We start from the raw sequence: 18,885 nt of genomic DNA, 5'->3' as shown, positions 1-18,885 counted from the left end.
AGCAAAAGCCACATGGGCAGATAGGAGCAAGCAGCTAACGGGTTTTGGATCTTTGTTGATCTTTACCCGTGTATTGAAAATCTGACAGATTTTGGTATTGTAAATCTGTCAGTTTTTTTTGTTGGTGACGTGTTAGCTGTTGATTTGCCAAAAAGTTGACAGATTTCTGGTTGAAAAATCTGTCGCCAGACATGTAGACAGACCCATAATTTTCTAGAAAGGGCTTTATGGTGCCAATTTCATTCAATATGGTGATGACTGTAACGTCAGTTAAAAGGATTAAGTTCTTCATATCTCAGTTTTGGTTTCTTTTTGCTTCTTCACAAATCAAGGTAGAAGTTATTTGGATGAACTTTTTCTTTTACATGTGAGGATTCAGATCAGGCCAGCATTGCTCACGTTGAACCATATATGCATTTGAAGGGCTAAACCAGATTTTGGGATATAACTCTATGGATAATTTATGTATTATACTCAAGTGAATTGTAGCTTTGATAATACCAGTAGTATTTCCTATTTGGTACAAGCATCTCTGATTTCCTATTCTGGTCTTCTCTGAAGAAGAGCTATCTTTCAATTTCTACTTGTAAGCAGTGAATCAAATAATACAGCTGGGGCCCAGATTGGTTTGAACAAGAGAAGATACAAGTCAGGGTTCTGTTTGGTCAGCTGTGTGTGACGATGCAGAATGAACTAAGAACACAAGATGGCATCTGGTTGGCACGATGGATGCTGAAAATACAATGTTATGCCATCGGAATGTAACCAGCATTATTCCACTTATCTAACCTTAATTTAACTTTTGCAGCTCACCTTTATCCAATTTAATCACTAATGTAGACCCCCACTTGCATAGGGTTGTAAGAAGACCCAATTTCCGAAATTAAACTAATCCTCACCCATGCAGGGCAGATAGAGTAACAGAGCAGCAGATGTGAAATGCTCCAAACACACCTCCAGACCTTCTCTTTCATTAAAAAACAGATATGCTACAGAACAAATACTCCAGAACCATCCAACTCACCAACTAACTATTCAACTATGGACATACATCAATTTGAAAACAGATTCCTATAATTTGGGTTTCTGTAAACTGCTTCAGATAACACAAATACCCATGCAAGTGAAGCTTTTCCAGGCTGAGAGTCTCAGCCCTATACAGCAGATTAGCAGTCAAGTGATATCTGACTGTGTGAATCAAGGTTTAGTCATTTTTAGTTTCTTTTATTATTTTAGTCCTTACTTGTTTCATGAATACAACCAACACTAAACCTCTGTACGGTTACATGGTCAGGGCTCAGGAGTCATGTTTCTTGGCCAATCACATGGATTGGTGAGGTGCATTGGTGGAGCCACATCAGGCGACGCTTGGTGGGGTCGGCCAACCCCACCAAGTGGCCTATGGCGGCATTGCCTTGCTCCACTTGCTTCTAGTGCTTGATTTTTGGTGTATGTGTATAGTTTTCCTACATAAGCAAAGATCTCCAAGTACAAGTGGAAATAGGTCAATTGTAAACATAAATCACTACTATGGTGTTGATTTACTTTCAATTTTGGCGCAATGTTGATGGTCAAAGTTGGTGTCTAGTGACCATCAACAATTACAAGGGACGAGAGGCCCTTGACATTTTGACCAAAGCTATCCATAGTGAAGACGGTAGGGAGTGGTCTGAATGAGGCCACATGGAGACCACTTGCATGCTAGGAAGACATGTGGGCTATCCATGAAGTTATGCGACTAGGAACTTGACCCATGCTAGAGAACATCCTTGTGAGGTTCTGCAATGAGTACTAGGGGTGCGAGCTTTTTGATACCTAAGGAAAAATTGACATCATGGGAGTTTACATTCTCTAACTCATTTACATTCCACATTTACTTTGCATTCCTTGGTGTGTGCTTTACATTTCTAGCCTAGCTTGCTAGGATAGTTGATAGGATTGAATTACCTTATTATACCTCCAAGTGAAAGAGCTACATCGGTATCTGTTGGTTTGTGGATTTATCTGTGAGTTTACAAATATCAATAGTGGCCAAAAAAAACTTTTTGATCCATTGCTCTTAGAGCTCATCAAGTGCATTCCATTTGACTAGTCATATGCAATATTCAAAGTAAGGATCATGGTATTTTGTGTGATAAAATTTTGAAGAGGTGAGATGTAAATGAAGGAAAGCTACCCTAGCCCTTCCAATTCTCCCTTCCCTATCACCCCACCCCTGTGCGGCTCCTATTTTTCCCTATGCACCACCTCTCCTTCCCATATCCCTCTCCCTCCACATCCCAACCCTCCATTGTAGCAAAACTAAGGAGTAAAGTGGTAGGAATGGGACATGAACATGGAGAGGACTAACAATAGTGGTGTTAGATCGGTAGCTTCCCATCTATTTCCTTGTTGTTCATCAAAGGGGAAACCCTAGATAAGGATCCCCAACCTTTTCCATTGTTTACCCAAGGGTTTAGACAATTTTAAGTCTAGGTGCACTACTACATTAAGCCTTTTCACATACAGGCAAAAAGGCTTTCTAGAGTTAGGCAAACTGCCTGCCTCTAGGGGAGGTCCTCTATTAATCGTCATTAACATAGGTGGTCCAACTATATGCCTACAAATAGTCTTTCTAGAGGTGAGTGCATTATGATGCTTGTCTCTAGAAATTAAATAATTTTTTAACAAAAATCTAGCAATGGGGAACATCCAATGCCACCACTGCACCTCCTTGTCATCATCCTCATAGTTGCTTCCACGGGAATGTCATTGAACATCTTTGGTATCATATTCTTTGTTTCAATCCAACAACCAAACAAGAGCATCAATCTAGCACAGAGACTAACAACAAAACAATGGAAAGCATCACCATGCTTACCTATTGTTACCCTTAAAGCCATGGTCACCAGCGTCGTGACCATCTACATAATAGCACTAATGGCTAGCTCCTCCTGTCATCTAGCATTAAAGCCACACTCACCTCCACCGCCTACTTGCGATGGACTTCCCCACTAGTGCTATCGAAGAGGCAACAGTGAGAAACCTTGGGAGACTTTGAAGGTGATCCACCATCAGCAGCAGGTGTCCTAGAACATCCATTGCTGACTGCTACCCATACTTTATAAGCATTTTTTGGTACCTTGGTTGAGCAGCCACCGCCGCATCAAGATGTCAGACAAGACTAACCTAAATGGCCTTTTCCCAATGTCGTTGCACGTGTTTCCCGATGTTGGGAAAAAGAGACATGGTGAGCTCACTCAACTGAAAAGTTCTCAATGAAGAAGACGATATGGAGCACTCTACGTGGTTCTAGCCATGTCGAGCTTTATAGGCCTTTAGCGGAGAGGGGTAGGTGGATCGGACAACCAAGATCCGCACACTTCAACATCATGAGCAGAATAGGAGAGGCGAGGAAGATGAAGCAGCTTGGATATTCCCCCATTACCTCTGCATCCTTATCTTTAATAGGCCTTCAAGATGAGAAATATTTAGAGGATTGAAGACTGCGCCTTCAATGGAGTAACTAATGGACCAAGCACTCGATCAGCTTGTCATAAAGACCTTTGGGGGGCTACTATTAGTATATTGCGCTTGGGCCTTGGGTATTCTCACCACTAAGAGATAAACCTAGCCAGGATAGGGTGGGTTGAGCCTGCTAAGGAAGAGGCCCAACCAAACAGGGTGCATCAACTACATGGAAAGAAGGTATCGGATAGATAGCCTTGAGAGCAAGCAAATAATGTTGATATGATAGGATCTGATAAAATTATCTTGTAAAAAACTAGGAAATTGCAGATCATATCATTTGGCATCCCATCTGTAACCCTACCCCTCCCCCTGAGTTATATAAGGGGAGACAGGGATGACCCATTTAGAGAGCCTCAACATTCATTGCTAGGAACCCTAGACTAAAACACTAGTGCCCCTGTAAATCCTGAGCATACGAAATGTAAGGAGCCATCCACGCTAGATGTAGAGTACCCCGTACCTGAGCTAGTATACATATGTGTATTCGTGCTACCCCTCTTATTCCCTACGCATAGATCATAGATCTACTAGTCGGACGATAAACTCTATAATAGGAAATCAACCATGCATTGAACAGCCATGGAAGGCACATCACACCTCCATGAGGGGCACAGAGAACACATAAAGGATCTAGTGAGAGATTATTGGATTAGCTATGAGTGATGGATTTTGACAGGTAGTGACAAATAGAAAGTGGACATGGTGACAACCTCATTTCCAGTTGTCATGACCCGATCGTGACATGGTCAATTTCATAATCATCATGAGCATCATATGCATTGCAATTCTGATTTTGAACTACATATGCATAAAACAGTACTTTCTAGGCTTTGTTGTGTTCCCTCGAACCGTCCTGTGCAATCTTGGACCATTCGCGAGAGCATCTTCATAGACTTAGCAATTTTCACGAAGTCAGTGTCCACACAGACCGTATGGTGATCACCTAGACCATCTGCCCGAACACTTCATGCACAACAGTGAGCTGTCACCACAACAGCTCCATTGGCCCCACATGTTAGGCCACCTATCTCCATTTTTGGGAATGGAATTCACCAGCACTCATTCACTCACTCTCCTCGGTCTCACAGTCACACTCTCTCTCTCTCTAGCACACCTAGAGCAAGGAAGAGCAAGGGAGAAGGAGTGGAGGAGATCATCAACAACAAAGAGACCATGGAAATCAACCCAGAGATTTCCACAATAGTTGGGGATTAAAGAAGGAGTCCTCTCTCCCTAGCAACTAGGAGCAAGGCGAAGAAATCAAGAAGAGCAAGGGAGGAAGGAGGTGAATTCAACTTCTCCAACTTGTTGAGGCTCAACAACACCTCCTGACTCCCCTAGGTAAGATGGATTCAAGCTCAACCATCATTCTCACCAAAAACCAAGATTTAGTGTTTATCACCTAGAAAACATCCCCAATGCACTAGATGATGTTTAGATGCAATGTACCTAGATTCAATTAGCTAGATGTGGTCTATAGAACCCTAGGAACACCCCACAAACATAGTTTGGTCATGTACAAACCCTAGGTAAAGATTTCAATTTCGAGATCTTAAACTGCACACTCAGTGTTCCCATGAACCGTCCACCTGCTCATCAGGCCATTCGAGAGATCACTCACTGAGTTTCAACACTTAGTCTCGACGGTCGATGTTCCCATAGGTAGTCCATGAAAACACCAGACCATCTAGAAAAATATTCAAATATTCACTCCAAGAACACCCTTTTCGGGTTTGCATTTCTAGGACCGTCTGCCGCACCACGGGCCGTCCGATGGCTCAACAGATTTTTTTAGAAATGTTCTGGCAGGCCGTTCTGGCGAACCATCTGGTGTTCACACGAACCGTCTGTGAGAACATCAATAGAACCTATTGAGTTACAATTGACACATATGTTATATATTATTGAAGCTCATATGTTATACATCATTGCAAAGTATATCATAGCATCTAGTTCAACACATTGTACTCATTTCGCATCATAGATTCTTAGGCAACGAGGTCTTCGAAGAAGTCAACACCGAGGAGACCCAAACACTAAAAGTGTCCGATGAGCCTCAGTCCAAACAATCTCAAGGTAGGAACCTAAGCATATTTCTAACTCTTTTTGCAGATTGCATAATGTGCCTAAGGTTAAGTAAATGCATTGCTATGTTACAATATGACTATTATGCCTATGTTTGCCTATTTGGGCTATCATCCCTTGTGTTTCATCCATCACCACTAACCATTGCTTGTTTATTTCTTTCATCGAATAATTCGTGTTTAGCTTGCTTAGACGATAGAAGTCGAGACGATGATGGGTTTCTTGTTTCTCATGCATTTTAGGAAATGCTTTTCCACTAAGCAACATATATATGGAGTTATGATCTAAAACTTGACCAAGATAATGAAAATGAATGTGAATGGTCATGGAGGGGTTGTGCTATGGCAAGATGATTGGGATCTTGAATGGCGTAGCTCACTACCGGTTAAGTACCATGTATCTATGGTAGCAAGACATGAACATACTTGTACAAACCACTTGTCATATATGAGTGTGGCAAGCCAAGTACTTAGTTGCAACCAATTTTCCTATGGGTTCGGCGCGAGGGTGACATAGGGTAGCTGGGAGGCTAGTATCTTGGTACCTATTCAAACCGTTCGTGGGCATCCATGGCCGAACTTGGGAAAGGTTGAGGCATCGAGGTATCCCTTATGTACCAAGGGGTCGTTTAGGTGATATCCCTTATCTTTGGTGGGGTTAATGTGTACCCCTCTGCAACGTCTTACTTTCGAATGCTATAAGTTCTGTGCTTCTAGATACAGACTAGAGTTGAACAAGGACTCATGGAAGATCGAGATCCAATTGGAAGTTGATTACATTTATTTTGAACCATGTTGCGCTTGTCATTGCTTAGTTGTAAGGTTCACATTTACTCTTACTATATAAATGCTTTTATGCAAAACACAATGCAATCCTTGCTACTAGCCAAATGTATAATCATTGTACTTATATTGGGTAAGTCATGCAGAGTACATTTCAGAACTCACCGTGTGATTGTTTAAGTTTTGTAGGTAGTCTTGCTCCTCTTATGGTTTCTTCTATGCACCTGAGTCCCGCGAGGATTAGAAATGGTAGAAGAATCGGTGTTTCATAGATGTGTGGAAGATGGCACAATCCACACATGTTATCTTAAAAACTATGTTGTTTAAAGACTTCCGCTTGTACTCTTTTATTGGATGGATGAATGTACTGTGTTATGACTTAATGTGTGAACAACTTGTTGTAAAACTTAATGTACTATTTTAATGTTATGTGAAGCTACCTGTGTGTTGTAATAATTCCTTTCCACCTGAGTGATCTTGGATGAAGGTTGGATTTAGTACATCATATGAGTGGTGTACCAGGATGACGAATTAAGTGTTTATCTAACCTAGTAGTCAATGGAAGACTACTTAGTTAGGTAATCTACTTAAAAGGGAGATGATCCTGACATCATGCATCTCAAAGGGCGATGGCAGGCGGGGGGTTGGCACCTGTTGGCAGGATATCGTACTAACTAGCCTCTATTTTTATCACCAAGTCATCTGTGATGCAAACAATAGAGAGCACTATGCCAGAGCCCATTTTCAGAATTGGTCAAAACGATATTTGGATGTGGCTAGCTCGTCCACCTTTATCACCCTATTTTTTTTAGAAATCGTCGATTTCTACAAGCAGGTATCTAGTCACCCGTAGAAATTGATTTCTAGAGGCGAGCTGAAATCTAACCGTAAAGGTGATTGACAAGGTGGCTCGCCTCTAAAAATCATTTTACAGAATTCGTAAATCATGCCAAAACATAGAAAAAAAAGATTTACCCAACAGAAGCCTAGCAAGCAACCATGGTTGCAAGTCACAAAGTAGAGATAGCAATGGGGCCCTAATTCCCCATGGGGAATTCCCCTTTTAGGGGATGACGATGGGGCTTATTTAGTCCCAAATGAAATGGGAAAACAATCCCATTTGGGTTTTGTGGGACAGGGATGGAAATGGTTTTGCGTGGATGGGGATGGACAAACCATTGCCTATCCACGTTCCCCGCCAACCTACCACTCTAGGCCGCATATAGGTATCATGTGTGAACCAAGGCACTACATACACACATCGCGCGTGAACTAGGGCACCAGGACCATCTACAGGCCCAAGTCGCATAGTTGAGTATATAAAAGTGCCCACAAACCCTAATTCCCCAACCTTATCTACCCGTCCAACTGCCCAACACTACAATTCTAGCACATCAATCGTCGCCCTAGCCCTGTGCCCCTGTTCGTGTCCACCTGCTAGTTGCCGACCACCACCACCAGTCCTTTCTGCATGCGCTAGTACCAGCCGCCAGTCTTGGAGGCAGACGCCACGCGAGCGGTGACCATGGTGGTGGTGGTGGTGAACTTCAGCATCAAGACCAGGCATGCTAGAGTTTTAGATTGAGACAAAGGTGTGTGAGAGTTTTAGATTGAAATCAAGACACGTTTCAGATCTTGGTGGTGGTGGTGTGATTTATGAATTTGTGATTTTTTTTTATAATACTGATTCTAGTGAGCTTTGAGAGACGGGGATGGGGGCATTGACATCTCTAGTCATAAGCCATAAGATTTTTATGAGTAATACCGACGTGTGGAGTCTTGAGGGATCGAACTCAGAACCTCAAAGAGAATGGGGCACTGCCATCTGTAGTGACAAATCATAAGATTTTTACACAAAATACCCACATGAGAGATCTGGAGGGATCGAATCAGAACTTCAGGCCTTATGCGTTCTCCCCATACCATTCCACTCCAAACTAATTCGTGACTAACTAAATGATGCTATCCTTTTGTATTCACTTCAGTGAATATTAATGTAATGAATATTTGAGCCTTTAAACGATTTCAAATGAAAAAATTGAACTAAAAAGTTTTAGATTTTGTCAGATACAACAAGTTTGGTTTAGGTCTCTTCATTTGAGGTCATTTGAAAATTTCAAAAAAAAATGAATTTCAAAATCTAAGAGCTTAACACATACTTTTTGGACACTAAACCATTTCAAATGAAAAAGATGTCAACGACATTTATAGATCCCTTCGACCTCTACAAAGTTTGTCTTTATCTGATTTGATTTGAAAAAGTTATAAATTTTTGGTGCTACACCTATTTTTAGTGGTGGACCATGTTTGCCTCTAAAAATCTAGGATTTCTAGATGCAGCCAGAAACACCAAACGCCGCTAGAAATCGATTTCTAGAGATAGGTTGTCTCTAAAACATTTTTAGAACAACTTTTGATTGAGCCTTCTTTGGATAAAAAAAGGTGAGGTCTCTAAAAATCATTTTTTTAAGTAGTGAAAGAAAGGGAGCAGCTCCACCACAAGGGCCACGGGCCGCATCACTGGGCAAAGGCGGTGGCGGCAGCCTGTGTACCTATACCATCGAGATGGGATGTGATGGAGAATTGGAGATTAAGAGGCAAAATGGAACCAGTGAACCGAGAGTTATTAGTTATAGGTGAGGGGAAGGAGGGGTGGAAGAGGAGGGTGCATCGATGCTAGATTGGGATAAGAGAAAAGATTGCACGGCTATTTCCTTCGCCACTGAACATGGGTGATTAATTTGAGGAAATGGAAGGGAGGAATAGGGGGCATCGGTCCAGACTGAAGTGTCAAGCAGAGATTACTCAACGGGAGAGAAAGGGGCACAAGAAAATGGAAATGAGGAATTTTTACTTATTTATAATTTATAATTTACTTTTTGCAAAAATATTGGTCTTTATAAAAAAAATTACAAAACTATACTACTACCGCCGATTGGAAGTGGCGGGAAGGACATACAGCCGGTTGAGCCGGCGGAATATTGGTTACCGCTATATGAATTGGTAGATTTTCTTTTTTTCTGATAGCTCATCTTAAAAATATCATAACTTTTATATATGAACTCAGATGAAGATACAGTTTGTATGAAAGCTGTACATAAAAAACAGATCTACAACTTTGTATTTTGCCTTTTTCATTTGAGATCGCTTTGATACTAAAAAATTGATACAATGTTCAGCTGTGTATTTGTAGATCTGAACATTAAATTGATTATTTAGGTGGCAATAAAATAAAATAATATAAACTATAAAATTGTAGATCTTACTATAGTATTTTTATAAACATTATTCCTATACGTGGTTATATGGAAAAGTTATGTTTTTTTCTAAATATACTACACTGCTAGTGGACGATCGAGACAATTTATTCAGACCATCTTCAAAAAGTTACAACTTTTCCATATAGTCAGATATGAAGATAAAAATTACATAAGAGTTGTATTTAACGATGAAATCTACAACCTTTTAGTTCACAATATTTTTGTTTGAAACCATCTTGGCACCAAAATAATCGATATAATGTTTAGATCTAAAAATATAGATCTGAACATTGTATCACTTTTGTAGGTGTCAAAACGACATCAAATGAATAAAGTCGTAAACTACCAAGTTGTAGGTCTCATTTTTATCTATAACTATAAATTGTATCTTTATGTGAGTTCATATATAAAAATTATGATTTTTTTAAGATGGAATAGCAGAAAAAAAAATCTGCCTATTCACCCGGCGGTAACTAATATTCCGCCAGCTCAACTGACGGTATGTCCTTCCCGCCGATTCAATTGGAAGCAGTAGTATAGTTTTGCAATTTTTTGACTTAAATAAATATTTTTTACAAAATAGAATTTTAAAAAGAGTTATAAAAATAAAAAAAAATCCAGGAAAAGGAGCAGGTGCCTGTTGGGATCGTCCTAATGATGGGCTTTTTCAGCCTGACTGCCTGAGCCAATGGAAAAGGAAGCAGCTAGATCAAATAAATAATAGATGGACAACGACCCAACTGTAATGGGATGTGGTGGGCTGCTGATTCTTGCAAGGCTTGGGTTCAATCACGTGTTTTTTTTTTGAAATATGATTTTTCATGATGGAACAAAAACTACTCAAGGCTTAAACAGATTATTGAATTCATTTTCACAAAATAAAAATCAAAGCGAACACCCAAGAATGCACCAAGCAAATTTTATTAAACTATAATTTTTTAAAACACATTCTTCATAATTCAAACTGATAACAAATTAAAGAAATGTTGAAAATTTTAGAGATATACTAAAATCATTTGTTTTATTTAGTGTTTTCTGTTTACGTCCAAAATGGAAATTTTAGGGGTGTGATATGCAGACATCACGATTCTATCAGATCCCACGAGGTAGGCCTCTTGCTACGAAGCAATTCGGCATGGGAGGAGATGGCGTTCATGCAACATCTTCCCCGGCACGAGCCACGAAGCACTGGGCAATGATAGGGTCCGGCTGTTCGGACGCAATCCATGTGCCGATAAAATATTTTCTGCTTCCGGCTCGCGTCCGATTGGCCCGTTCACGCACGGCCCCTCCACACCACATCAGCTCACCCATGGACGTAGCGTCAGTTTGTGATGTAGTGATTTCCTACAAATAAAAAAGTTATAACTCCTAAATCAAACATCCAAATTAAATTGGATTTCTTGCAATAAATCCTTCAAAACAAGATCCCACGTGCATATATTTTGATAAAAACTTTATTAACGAACATTTATCTTATGAAGATAGAACATTTTTTTTATTGATAAGAGATGATGTTCTAGGTTCAGAGAACAATGTTCCGTCTTCGTAAGAAAATTTTTCTCGGTTTAGAAGCACTATATTCTAGTTTTAGGTTCATGCAATTGGTATTATAATATACATAAAAATAAAAATAATAATAACAAAAATGATGAAATATATAGAAATAGTAAATAAATAAATACATGACATAAATAAAAAAGATAAAATCTAGAGCAAAGATAAGGAAAAAAATAAAAACACGTAATAGAGAAAAATTTTGAACCACATCATATAGATACTTTTCAAACATCCTAAAATATACTATAGAATATCACATGTATAATAAGTGAACATCACTAAATATATCATAGAACATCACTAAGTATATCATAGAACATCGAATATATATTACATGAACATCACTAAATACATCATAGAACATCACATGCATACTAAGTGAACATAAAAAAAACATCATAAAACATTAAAAAACATTATGGAACATCACATGTATACTACATAAAAATCACATGTATACTACGTGAACAACACAAAAACATAATAGAACATCATATGTATATTATGTGAACATGATAGAACACAACATACACTACTATTGTAAACTTAACGGAGGCGGGCAAAAGAGATTAACGGAGGCAGGCAAACCATCCGCCTCCGTCAAAAGATCACGGTTAATCCATGACTACGGAGGCGGTTGGTTCGCCCGCCTCGGTTAATACATTAACCGAGACAGGCACCTTACGGCAATCGCCTCGGTTAATGCATATTAACCAAGCGGGGCACCCTTAACCGCCCGCCTCCGTTAGTTTAACGGAGGCGGTTCTTATTACTTGCCCGCTTTCGTTAATGATTTTATAGGAAAAATACTTTTTTTAATTCAAATTCAAATTTGAATTTGAATATGAATTCTATTTTCGCAAATTAAACATAGACAAAGCAGATAATACGCATATAGAGGACAAACATATATTACATTCATTCGTATGTCATCCTCCACGAACCAACATTAAGTTATTATAAAGGCACCAACATTAAGTTATAGGGAGCACCCACAGCGGAAAAAGACATATAAACATAGTTGTATTAAAAAATGCAGCCGGATAGCTTTAGATCTGTTTTCTCTCTCTCTCTCTCTCTCTCTATGTAGCTGTAGATCTAGATCTAGAAAAAAGCACCCAATTGTTAAAAAAGAGAGAAGAATGAGGATTGGAGAGTGTGTAGCAACCTCTTGCGGTGCCCCCCTTCAACAAATCTAAGGACAAAACTTCCCCCTTAGAATGCTCAATTTTTGGGGAGTTGGAGCTCAAACCCCGCAAAAAATGGAGGAGAAGCCGTGAGGAACAAAGGTTGGGAGTGGCTGGGCGCGGCATTTATAGCCTAGGATTAACCGAGGCGGGGAACTTAAGGGCAACCGCCTCGGTTAATCGGTATTAACCGAGGCGGTCGCTTAAGGATGTCCACCTCCGTTAAGTTTTAACCGAGGCGGGCGCTTGGCCGGCAGCCCGGCCACCGAATAATGGAGGCGGGCCACTGGCCCGCCCGCCTCGGAGCCCCATTTGCAAATTCCTCACAAAAGATTTTGTGAAGTAGTAATAAAATATTAAATGTATACTACCTGAACATCACATATATAGAAAATAAAAACATAAAAAATAGGATGGCTAGGGTTCATGAGAGAAAGACAAGGGACTTCAACCAAGTTAAGTGCATTAAGGATGAAAGGGAGCATCTCTTGGTGAAAGATGATGAGATCCGACATTGATGGCAAGAGTATTTTGATAAATTGTTCAATGGTGAGAATACGGACACAACCTTTTAGTTGGATGACTCTTTTAATGACACCAATAGGTGCTTTGTGCGGAGAATCCAAGAATCTGAGGTCAGAGAGGCATTGAAAAGGATGAAAGGAGGTAAGGCGATGGAACTGGATGGTATCCCAATCGAGGTGTGGAGATGCCTTGGGGACATAGCTATAGTATGGCTAACCAAGCTATTTAACCATATTTTTCGATCGAACAAGATGCCTGACGAGTGGAGAAGTATATTGGTACCGGTCTACAAGAATAAAGTGGATATTCAAAGTTGTAATAATTACTGGGGAATTAAGTTGATGAGCCATACTATGAAGCTATGGGAGAGAGTTATTGAGCATCGCTTGAGAGCAATAACGCGGGGCTCTATGAACCAATTTGGTTTCATGCCCAGAAGGTCAACCATAGAAGCCATTTTCTTAATAAGACAAGTTATGGAGCGGTATAAGGAGAAGGAGAAGGACCTACATATGGTTTTTATTGACTTGGAGAAGGCTTATGATAAAATACCAAGGAATGTTATGTGGTGGGGTTTGGACAAACATAAAGTCCCAACGAAGTACGTCGAGCTCATTAAGGACATGTACAACAATGTTGTGACTAGTGTTCGAACAAGTGATGGAGACACGGATGACTTCTTGATTAGGATAGGACTACATCAAGGGTCAGCTTTGAGCCCTTATCTGTTTGCCTTAGTGATGGATGAGGTCGCAAGGGACATACAAGGGGAAATCCCTTGGTGTATGCTTTTCGCGGATGATGTAGTGCTAGTTGATGAAAGTCGGACAGGAGTGAATCAGAAACTGGAGTTATGGCGGGAGACTTTGGAGTCCAAAGGTTTTAGACTCAATAGAACTAAAACTGAGTATATGAGATATGACTTCGGCACTACTACTCGGGATGAGGAAGATATTAGTTTAGAAGGTCAAGTAGTGCCTAGGAAGGATACCTTTCGATATTTAGGATCAATGCTATACAGAGACGGGGATATTGATGAAGATGCTAGCCATAGAATCAAAGCAGGGTGGATGAAGTGGCGCCAAGCATCTGGTGTCCTATGTGACAAAAGGGCACCACAGAAGCTAAAAGGCAAGTTTTATAGGACGGCGATTAGACCTGCTATGTTGTATGGTGCAGAATGTTGGCCTATGAAAAGATGACATGTTCAACAGATAAGTGTCGCGGAAATGCATATGTTGCGTTGGATTTGCGGTCAAACAAGAAGGGATTGAGTTTGGAACGATGATATACGTGATAGATTAGGGGTAGCACCAATTGAAGAAAAGCTTGTCCAACACCGGTTGAGATGGTTTAGACATGTCCAACAGAGACCTCCAGAGGCACCGGTGCGTAGTGGAATCCTAAGCCAGGATAGTAACGTGAAGAGAGGCAGAGGAAGACCAAAGTTGACTTAGGTAGAGGCAATAAAAAGAGACTTGAAAGGATGGAATATACCCAATGACTTAGCCTTAGATAGGAGTGCTTGGAAAACAGCTATTCACATGCCTAAACCTTGATTGCTTCTGCTAGGTTTCAACTCTAGCCTACCCCAACTTATTTGGGACTAAAAGGCTTTGTTGTTGTTGTTGTTGTTGTAGATGCTATATGGCTGAGTAACTCAAGGTTTTTAGTAGATAATATGTTCTGTGCTGCTGCCCTATGGGGGCTTTAGATGCTAAGAAATAGTTCATGCTTTTAGGGGATTCGGTGGAAGGATGGGCGATCCCTGTTATTAAAGGTAATAGTTATGCTCCAAGGTTGGAGTGATCTTTGTCCAAAGAAAAAGAACGTGGAGTTCAAGACAAAGTTGGAGAAGCTGAAGCACTTAGCCATAAGACCTTAAAGGCTACTTGGATCACTCAAGTCGATAACAAGTGGAAGATGTTTCTTTACCAAAATAAAAATGATTGGAAGCTGTCAGGAATCCCAGCTTAAGCCAAAAGCCTCCTGGTGGATGGCATGAAGGAGATGTTTCAAGAAAGGAAATGGGTTAGTGTCGGTGTTCCGGACTGGGGGGTCCTCAACCAACCAGTGAATTAGAACTACATGCCCCTAATCCCGAATGGTGATGCAAAGAGACACAAGGTTTTATACTGGTTCGGGAAATCGGTGCCCTATGTCCAGTCTGAGAGATCGATCTTGTATTCCTTGCACCGAGGTGCTTGTAGTAGGGGGTTACAAGCTAGGTGAGAGAGGGAGCTGGTCCCAGGTCTCGGCAGGGTGTCATATGGGCCGCTTGAGGCGTTGCTCTCAGGCGGTTGGGATGCGTGTGTGTGTGTTACAATGTGTTCCTCCCGTCCTCTAAGTGGCCCAAGTCCTCTCCTTTTATAGTTGAAGGGAAGACAAGGACAGTACATATGTTAACTATGCGACGTCGTGCCAATAGGGGCGGCATGTCCGAGCCCTATGGCTGTTCCTGTGGCGGCATGGTCGTCGGAGTGGTCTGTCCTTGGAGCACTGGGGGCGGCGTGCCAGTCCCATCCGATCCTGTGCGCCGTGAGAGCCCTAGGACTGCCTCGGAGTGGGTGCGACGGTGGACGTGCAAGCCGGTGTGGACGGACTGTGCGCGAGGCCGAGGCTTGGTCGGTGCCGAGGCTGCACCGTAGTGGGGGGTCTCGGTGGGCACAAACCCCAAGATAGCCAAGACCTTGGTGCACAGTGCCGAGGCCCCGAATGGGCGGCTGTCCTGGTGCACCGGCTTGGAGGCGATGATAACCCGGGCCAAGTTGTCCATGTCGCGTTGTTTTTGAGGTGGGGATCGCGGGGTACAGTGCAGTGTGGGCACTGATCGTGGGCACAGCGTTAGAACACAGTGGCCGGTAATCCCCGCCATGCCCTGTCCCAGCCGGTATGGCATTGATGCGACCTCAGGTCCTGTCGGCCATTCTGTGGCGTCGAGTCATCGTCCGGCTGAGATCGTGGGAGTGGTTGAAGTATTAATGAGACATGATGTGCTGTCGGGAAGACCGGCCGAGGTGGGGGCGACGGACTATGGATAAGCTGGTCTCGCGTGATACGGGGAATGAGGCCTCGCCCGGGACGGAAATCGGACTCCTTGCTGAGGCCTTTCGTGAGAAGCCTCGCGCGATACGGAGAAGGCACCCCCTATCGAGGCCTTCCATGGAGAGCCTCGCGTGAAGCAGAGATCGTGTTCCCTGCCGAGGCCTTCCGTGGAGAGCCTCACGCGAGGCGGAGATTGCGTCAGGACGCCGAGACCTCCTGCGCGAGGCTCAAGGTCAGGCGGAGGGCCTGGTGGGCTCAGACGTGGTGGGTGAGGGGCCCACGGCTTACCTTCTAGCTTTGTTTTTTGATGGGATTTAAGTGACCCCTTTGATTGTTCGCTCGGGGTACCCCGTTCTAAGGTACCCGACAGTAGCCCCCGAGCCTCCGGGGGAGTGCGTGCACTCTCCCTGAGGGTTTGCCGAGGCTTGGTTTATACCCGCCCTCGTAGGAGTTGGGTTTTGTTTCTTGAGGTTCCGATGGGTGCGCGTGAGCGCACCCACCGGGTGTAGCCCCCGAGGCCCTGGAGGAGTGGAGTTACTCCTCCAGGGGCTTTTTTCATTTTCGCGTTTAAGCGAGTAGCTTTTTATCGCATTTGCCGAGCCCATAAGCGCAAGTTCGGGTTGCGGGGGTCTCGACGAGGCTACAGGAAGAGCCCTCTAGCCTCCGCACAGAGCAAGAGGTTCGTCAGGGGTCCCCCTAACTTTGGGTACGACCCTCACGCTTCCTTTCGCTCGGAAGGAGGGGTGGAATGTGCTAGGCTACCCTCGATGGGCACGAGCGTGGACACTTCCGGTGAGCTGTTATCGGGTGAGTCCGAGTGGAGGCCCGTACCCCATTCGCTAGGGGACAGCTAGCGGTCTAGAGACGCACTCCAAGAGTACCAGAGGGTTTCTCTAGTGGGTGCCGAGGCCGTTCACTGGGCCTCGGTGGCTCGGTGCCTCCCTACGGTGGGATCCCATTCGGATACTTCCCTGCCGGTCTCGGACATGACTTAGGACGCCCCGAGCGACTGTTTGCTCGGGCCTGGGCCATTCGTAGGCTCGCCCCGAAGTCATCCCTGACTCTGTTGCCCTAGGGCAGCTGTCGAAACCTCTTGGAGGCCCAGCCTTCGAACCCCTAGACCGTAACGGGCTCGGTGCCCTTTATCGTGTGTTGTAATTAAACCTCTAGCATGGGCTGGGACCATTTGTCTTGGTCTTGGGTGTAAGAAGAGCCCCCGAGCCTCCGCCTGGAGCAAGAGGGCGGTCGGGGGTCCCCTGACTTTTTCATCCGACCCTCACATATCCTTTTTGTTCGAACAGAGGGCGGTCGGGGGTCCCCTGACGCTTCTAGAGGGGCTGGCGAGGCTGCGGGGCCATGGTCTCACCGTGGCTATGGTCATGGCCGCCTTCCACCGCTGGAGAGTGCTGCCGCTGATGGCTCAGCACCGGCGGCTATTCGAGATGAAGCTGGGTGAGCCCATTGAGGGCACCCGGATTTCCTCCTCTGCCCTTTCCGATGAGGAAATTCTTCGTCGAGTGGGGGAGATGGTAGAGGCGAAGCTGAGGGGCGGCAACTTGACCCCTATCACGATGCGGCCATCGTGGGGGTTCCTTTTGCTGGTAAGTCGTGTGCCGCCGTAGCCTCCGAGCCTCCTCAATCTCCCCTTACCCCTTGTTTCCTTATGCACGTCCATCGTTCTTGCAGGGGATGAGGGATGTGCGCTCCTCTCCTTTGCCCGTTCCTGAGGACACGAGGCGGTGGGCGATCAACCGCGCACACGCCGACGCGCAGAAAAAACGGAAAGACGCCAAGGTGACGAAACACATGAAGCAACTCCTCGCGCACGAGGAGCTAGATAAGCGCCACCGTCAACAAAGGAAGGAGGGTCTCCCGCTGGAGGAATCCCCGTCGACGTCACCATCGACAGAGGCCTTGGATGGGGATGATGGGGGCGAGATAGGGCGAGGTCCCCTAGACCACCTTCTGGACGTAGTGGAGGTGGCGCCCAGGGCGTCAGCAAGCAGCCCGGCACTCCCGGGAAGGGGAGGAGAAGCGGACCCGGGGTCGGCGGTTGCCGGCTCCGAGGCCGAGGCCGACACGCCCGAGGCGGGGGTGTTGGGCAAGCGTGCCATCAGCCCACTAGGCTCGGCGGCCATGGTGGAACAAGCGGCGGTGGAGGCAACGCCACCGCCCCTGCAGAGGACCGAAGGGGCGCCGGGGTCCATCGAGGACCGACCGGCGCCCATGGATACGGAGGCGACGCCTCTGCCGCCGCCTCCACCGTTGCAGACGAGGTTTGCCGTGGCGAAGCGGTTGCCGCCCCCGTTCAAGGTAAGTGTATTTTTGGCAGGGTCATAGTGCCTTCCGTTCGCTTTTTTGGTCTCGTGCTGACCCTATAGGTTATTTTTCTTTAGTCGGAAGCGGCCTGCGGACGAGCTCCCCTTGGCGCCCCTTAAGGCGCTCAAGGCAAGCCCCGGCTCCTCCGCCCACTAGGTGGCGGAGGCCCAAGCCGCTATCCAACGCGGCGCAGTGTCGACGAGGGTCAACCCGAAGGAGCTGGCCGCCCAAGGTGGGGCTGCCGATGACGAGGTGACCCCTACACAGACGAGGGAGGGAGCGCCTCCGCCCCATGGGGGCGAGGCTCATGAGTCGGATGGGGCCAGCATGCCCTTGGTTGCCGAGGCCCCCGAGGTCTCTGAGGCTGAGGCGACGGAGGACAGGGCGCGTAAGACCGCCGAGACCGCAGTGGCCGCGGTCGTTGTTTCTACGTCCTCCGAGGCCATGATGGCGGAGGTTGGAGCCCTCGAGGGCACTGATGCCACCGTAATGGCGGCGAGGCCATCTTCCCAGGAGGCGGAGATGAAGGCGGGGGAGGCCTCTGCGGCGCCCTTGGTTTAGGGGTCGCCATTGTTGCGAGAGAGCGCCCGGGAGGCAGAGGTCTATCCGATC

At 44.8% G+C, this 18,885-nt stretch overlaps 1 protein-coding gene across 1 annotated transcript; it reads left to right on the top strand.

Moving 5' to 3' along the window:
* The first annotated feature begins 17,480 nt into the window (after window positions 1-17,480).
* Window positions 17,481-18,834, top strand: LOC136532210 (uncharacterized). Its single transcript, XM_066524802.1, has 3 exons — window positions 17,481-17,555; window positions 17,641-18,114; window positions 18,430-18,834. Exons 1-3 carry the CDS (start codon window positions 17,481-17,483, stop codon window positions 18,832-18,834), a joined length of 954 nt encoding a protein of 317 aa, XP_066380899.1.
* Window positions 18,835-18,885: the final 51 nt, after the last annotated feature.

Source organism: Miscanthus floridulus, unplaced genomic scaffold, assembly GCF_019320115.1.
Source record: "Miscanthus floridulus cultivar M001 unplaced genomic scaffold, ASM1932011v1 fs_550_4_5, whole genome shotgun sequence".
NCBI lineage: Eukaryota > Viridiplantae > Streptophyta > Magnoliopsida > Poales > Poaceae > Miscanthus > Miscanthus floridulus.
Note: the sequence above shows the minus strand (reverse complement) of the source record. Positions and strands in the feature narration are given on the sequence as shown.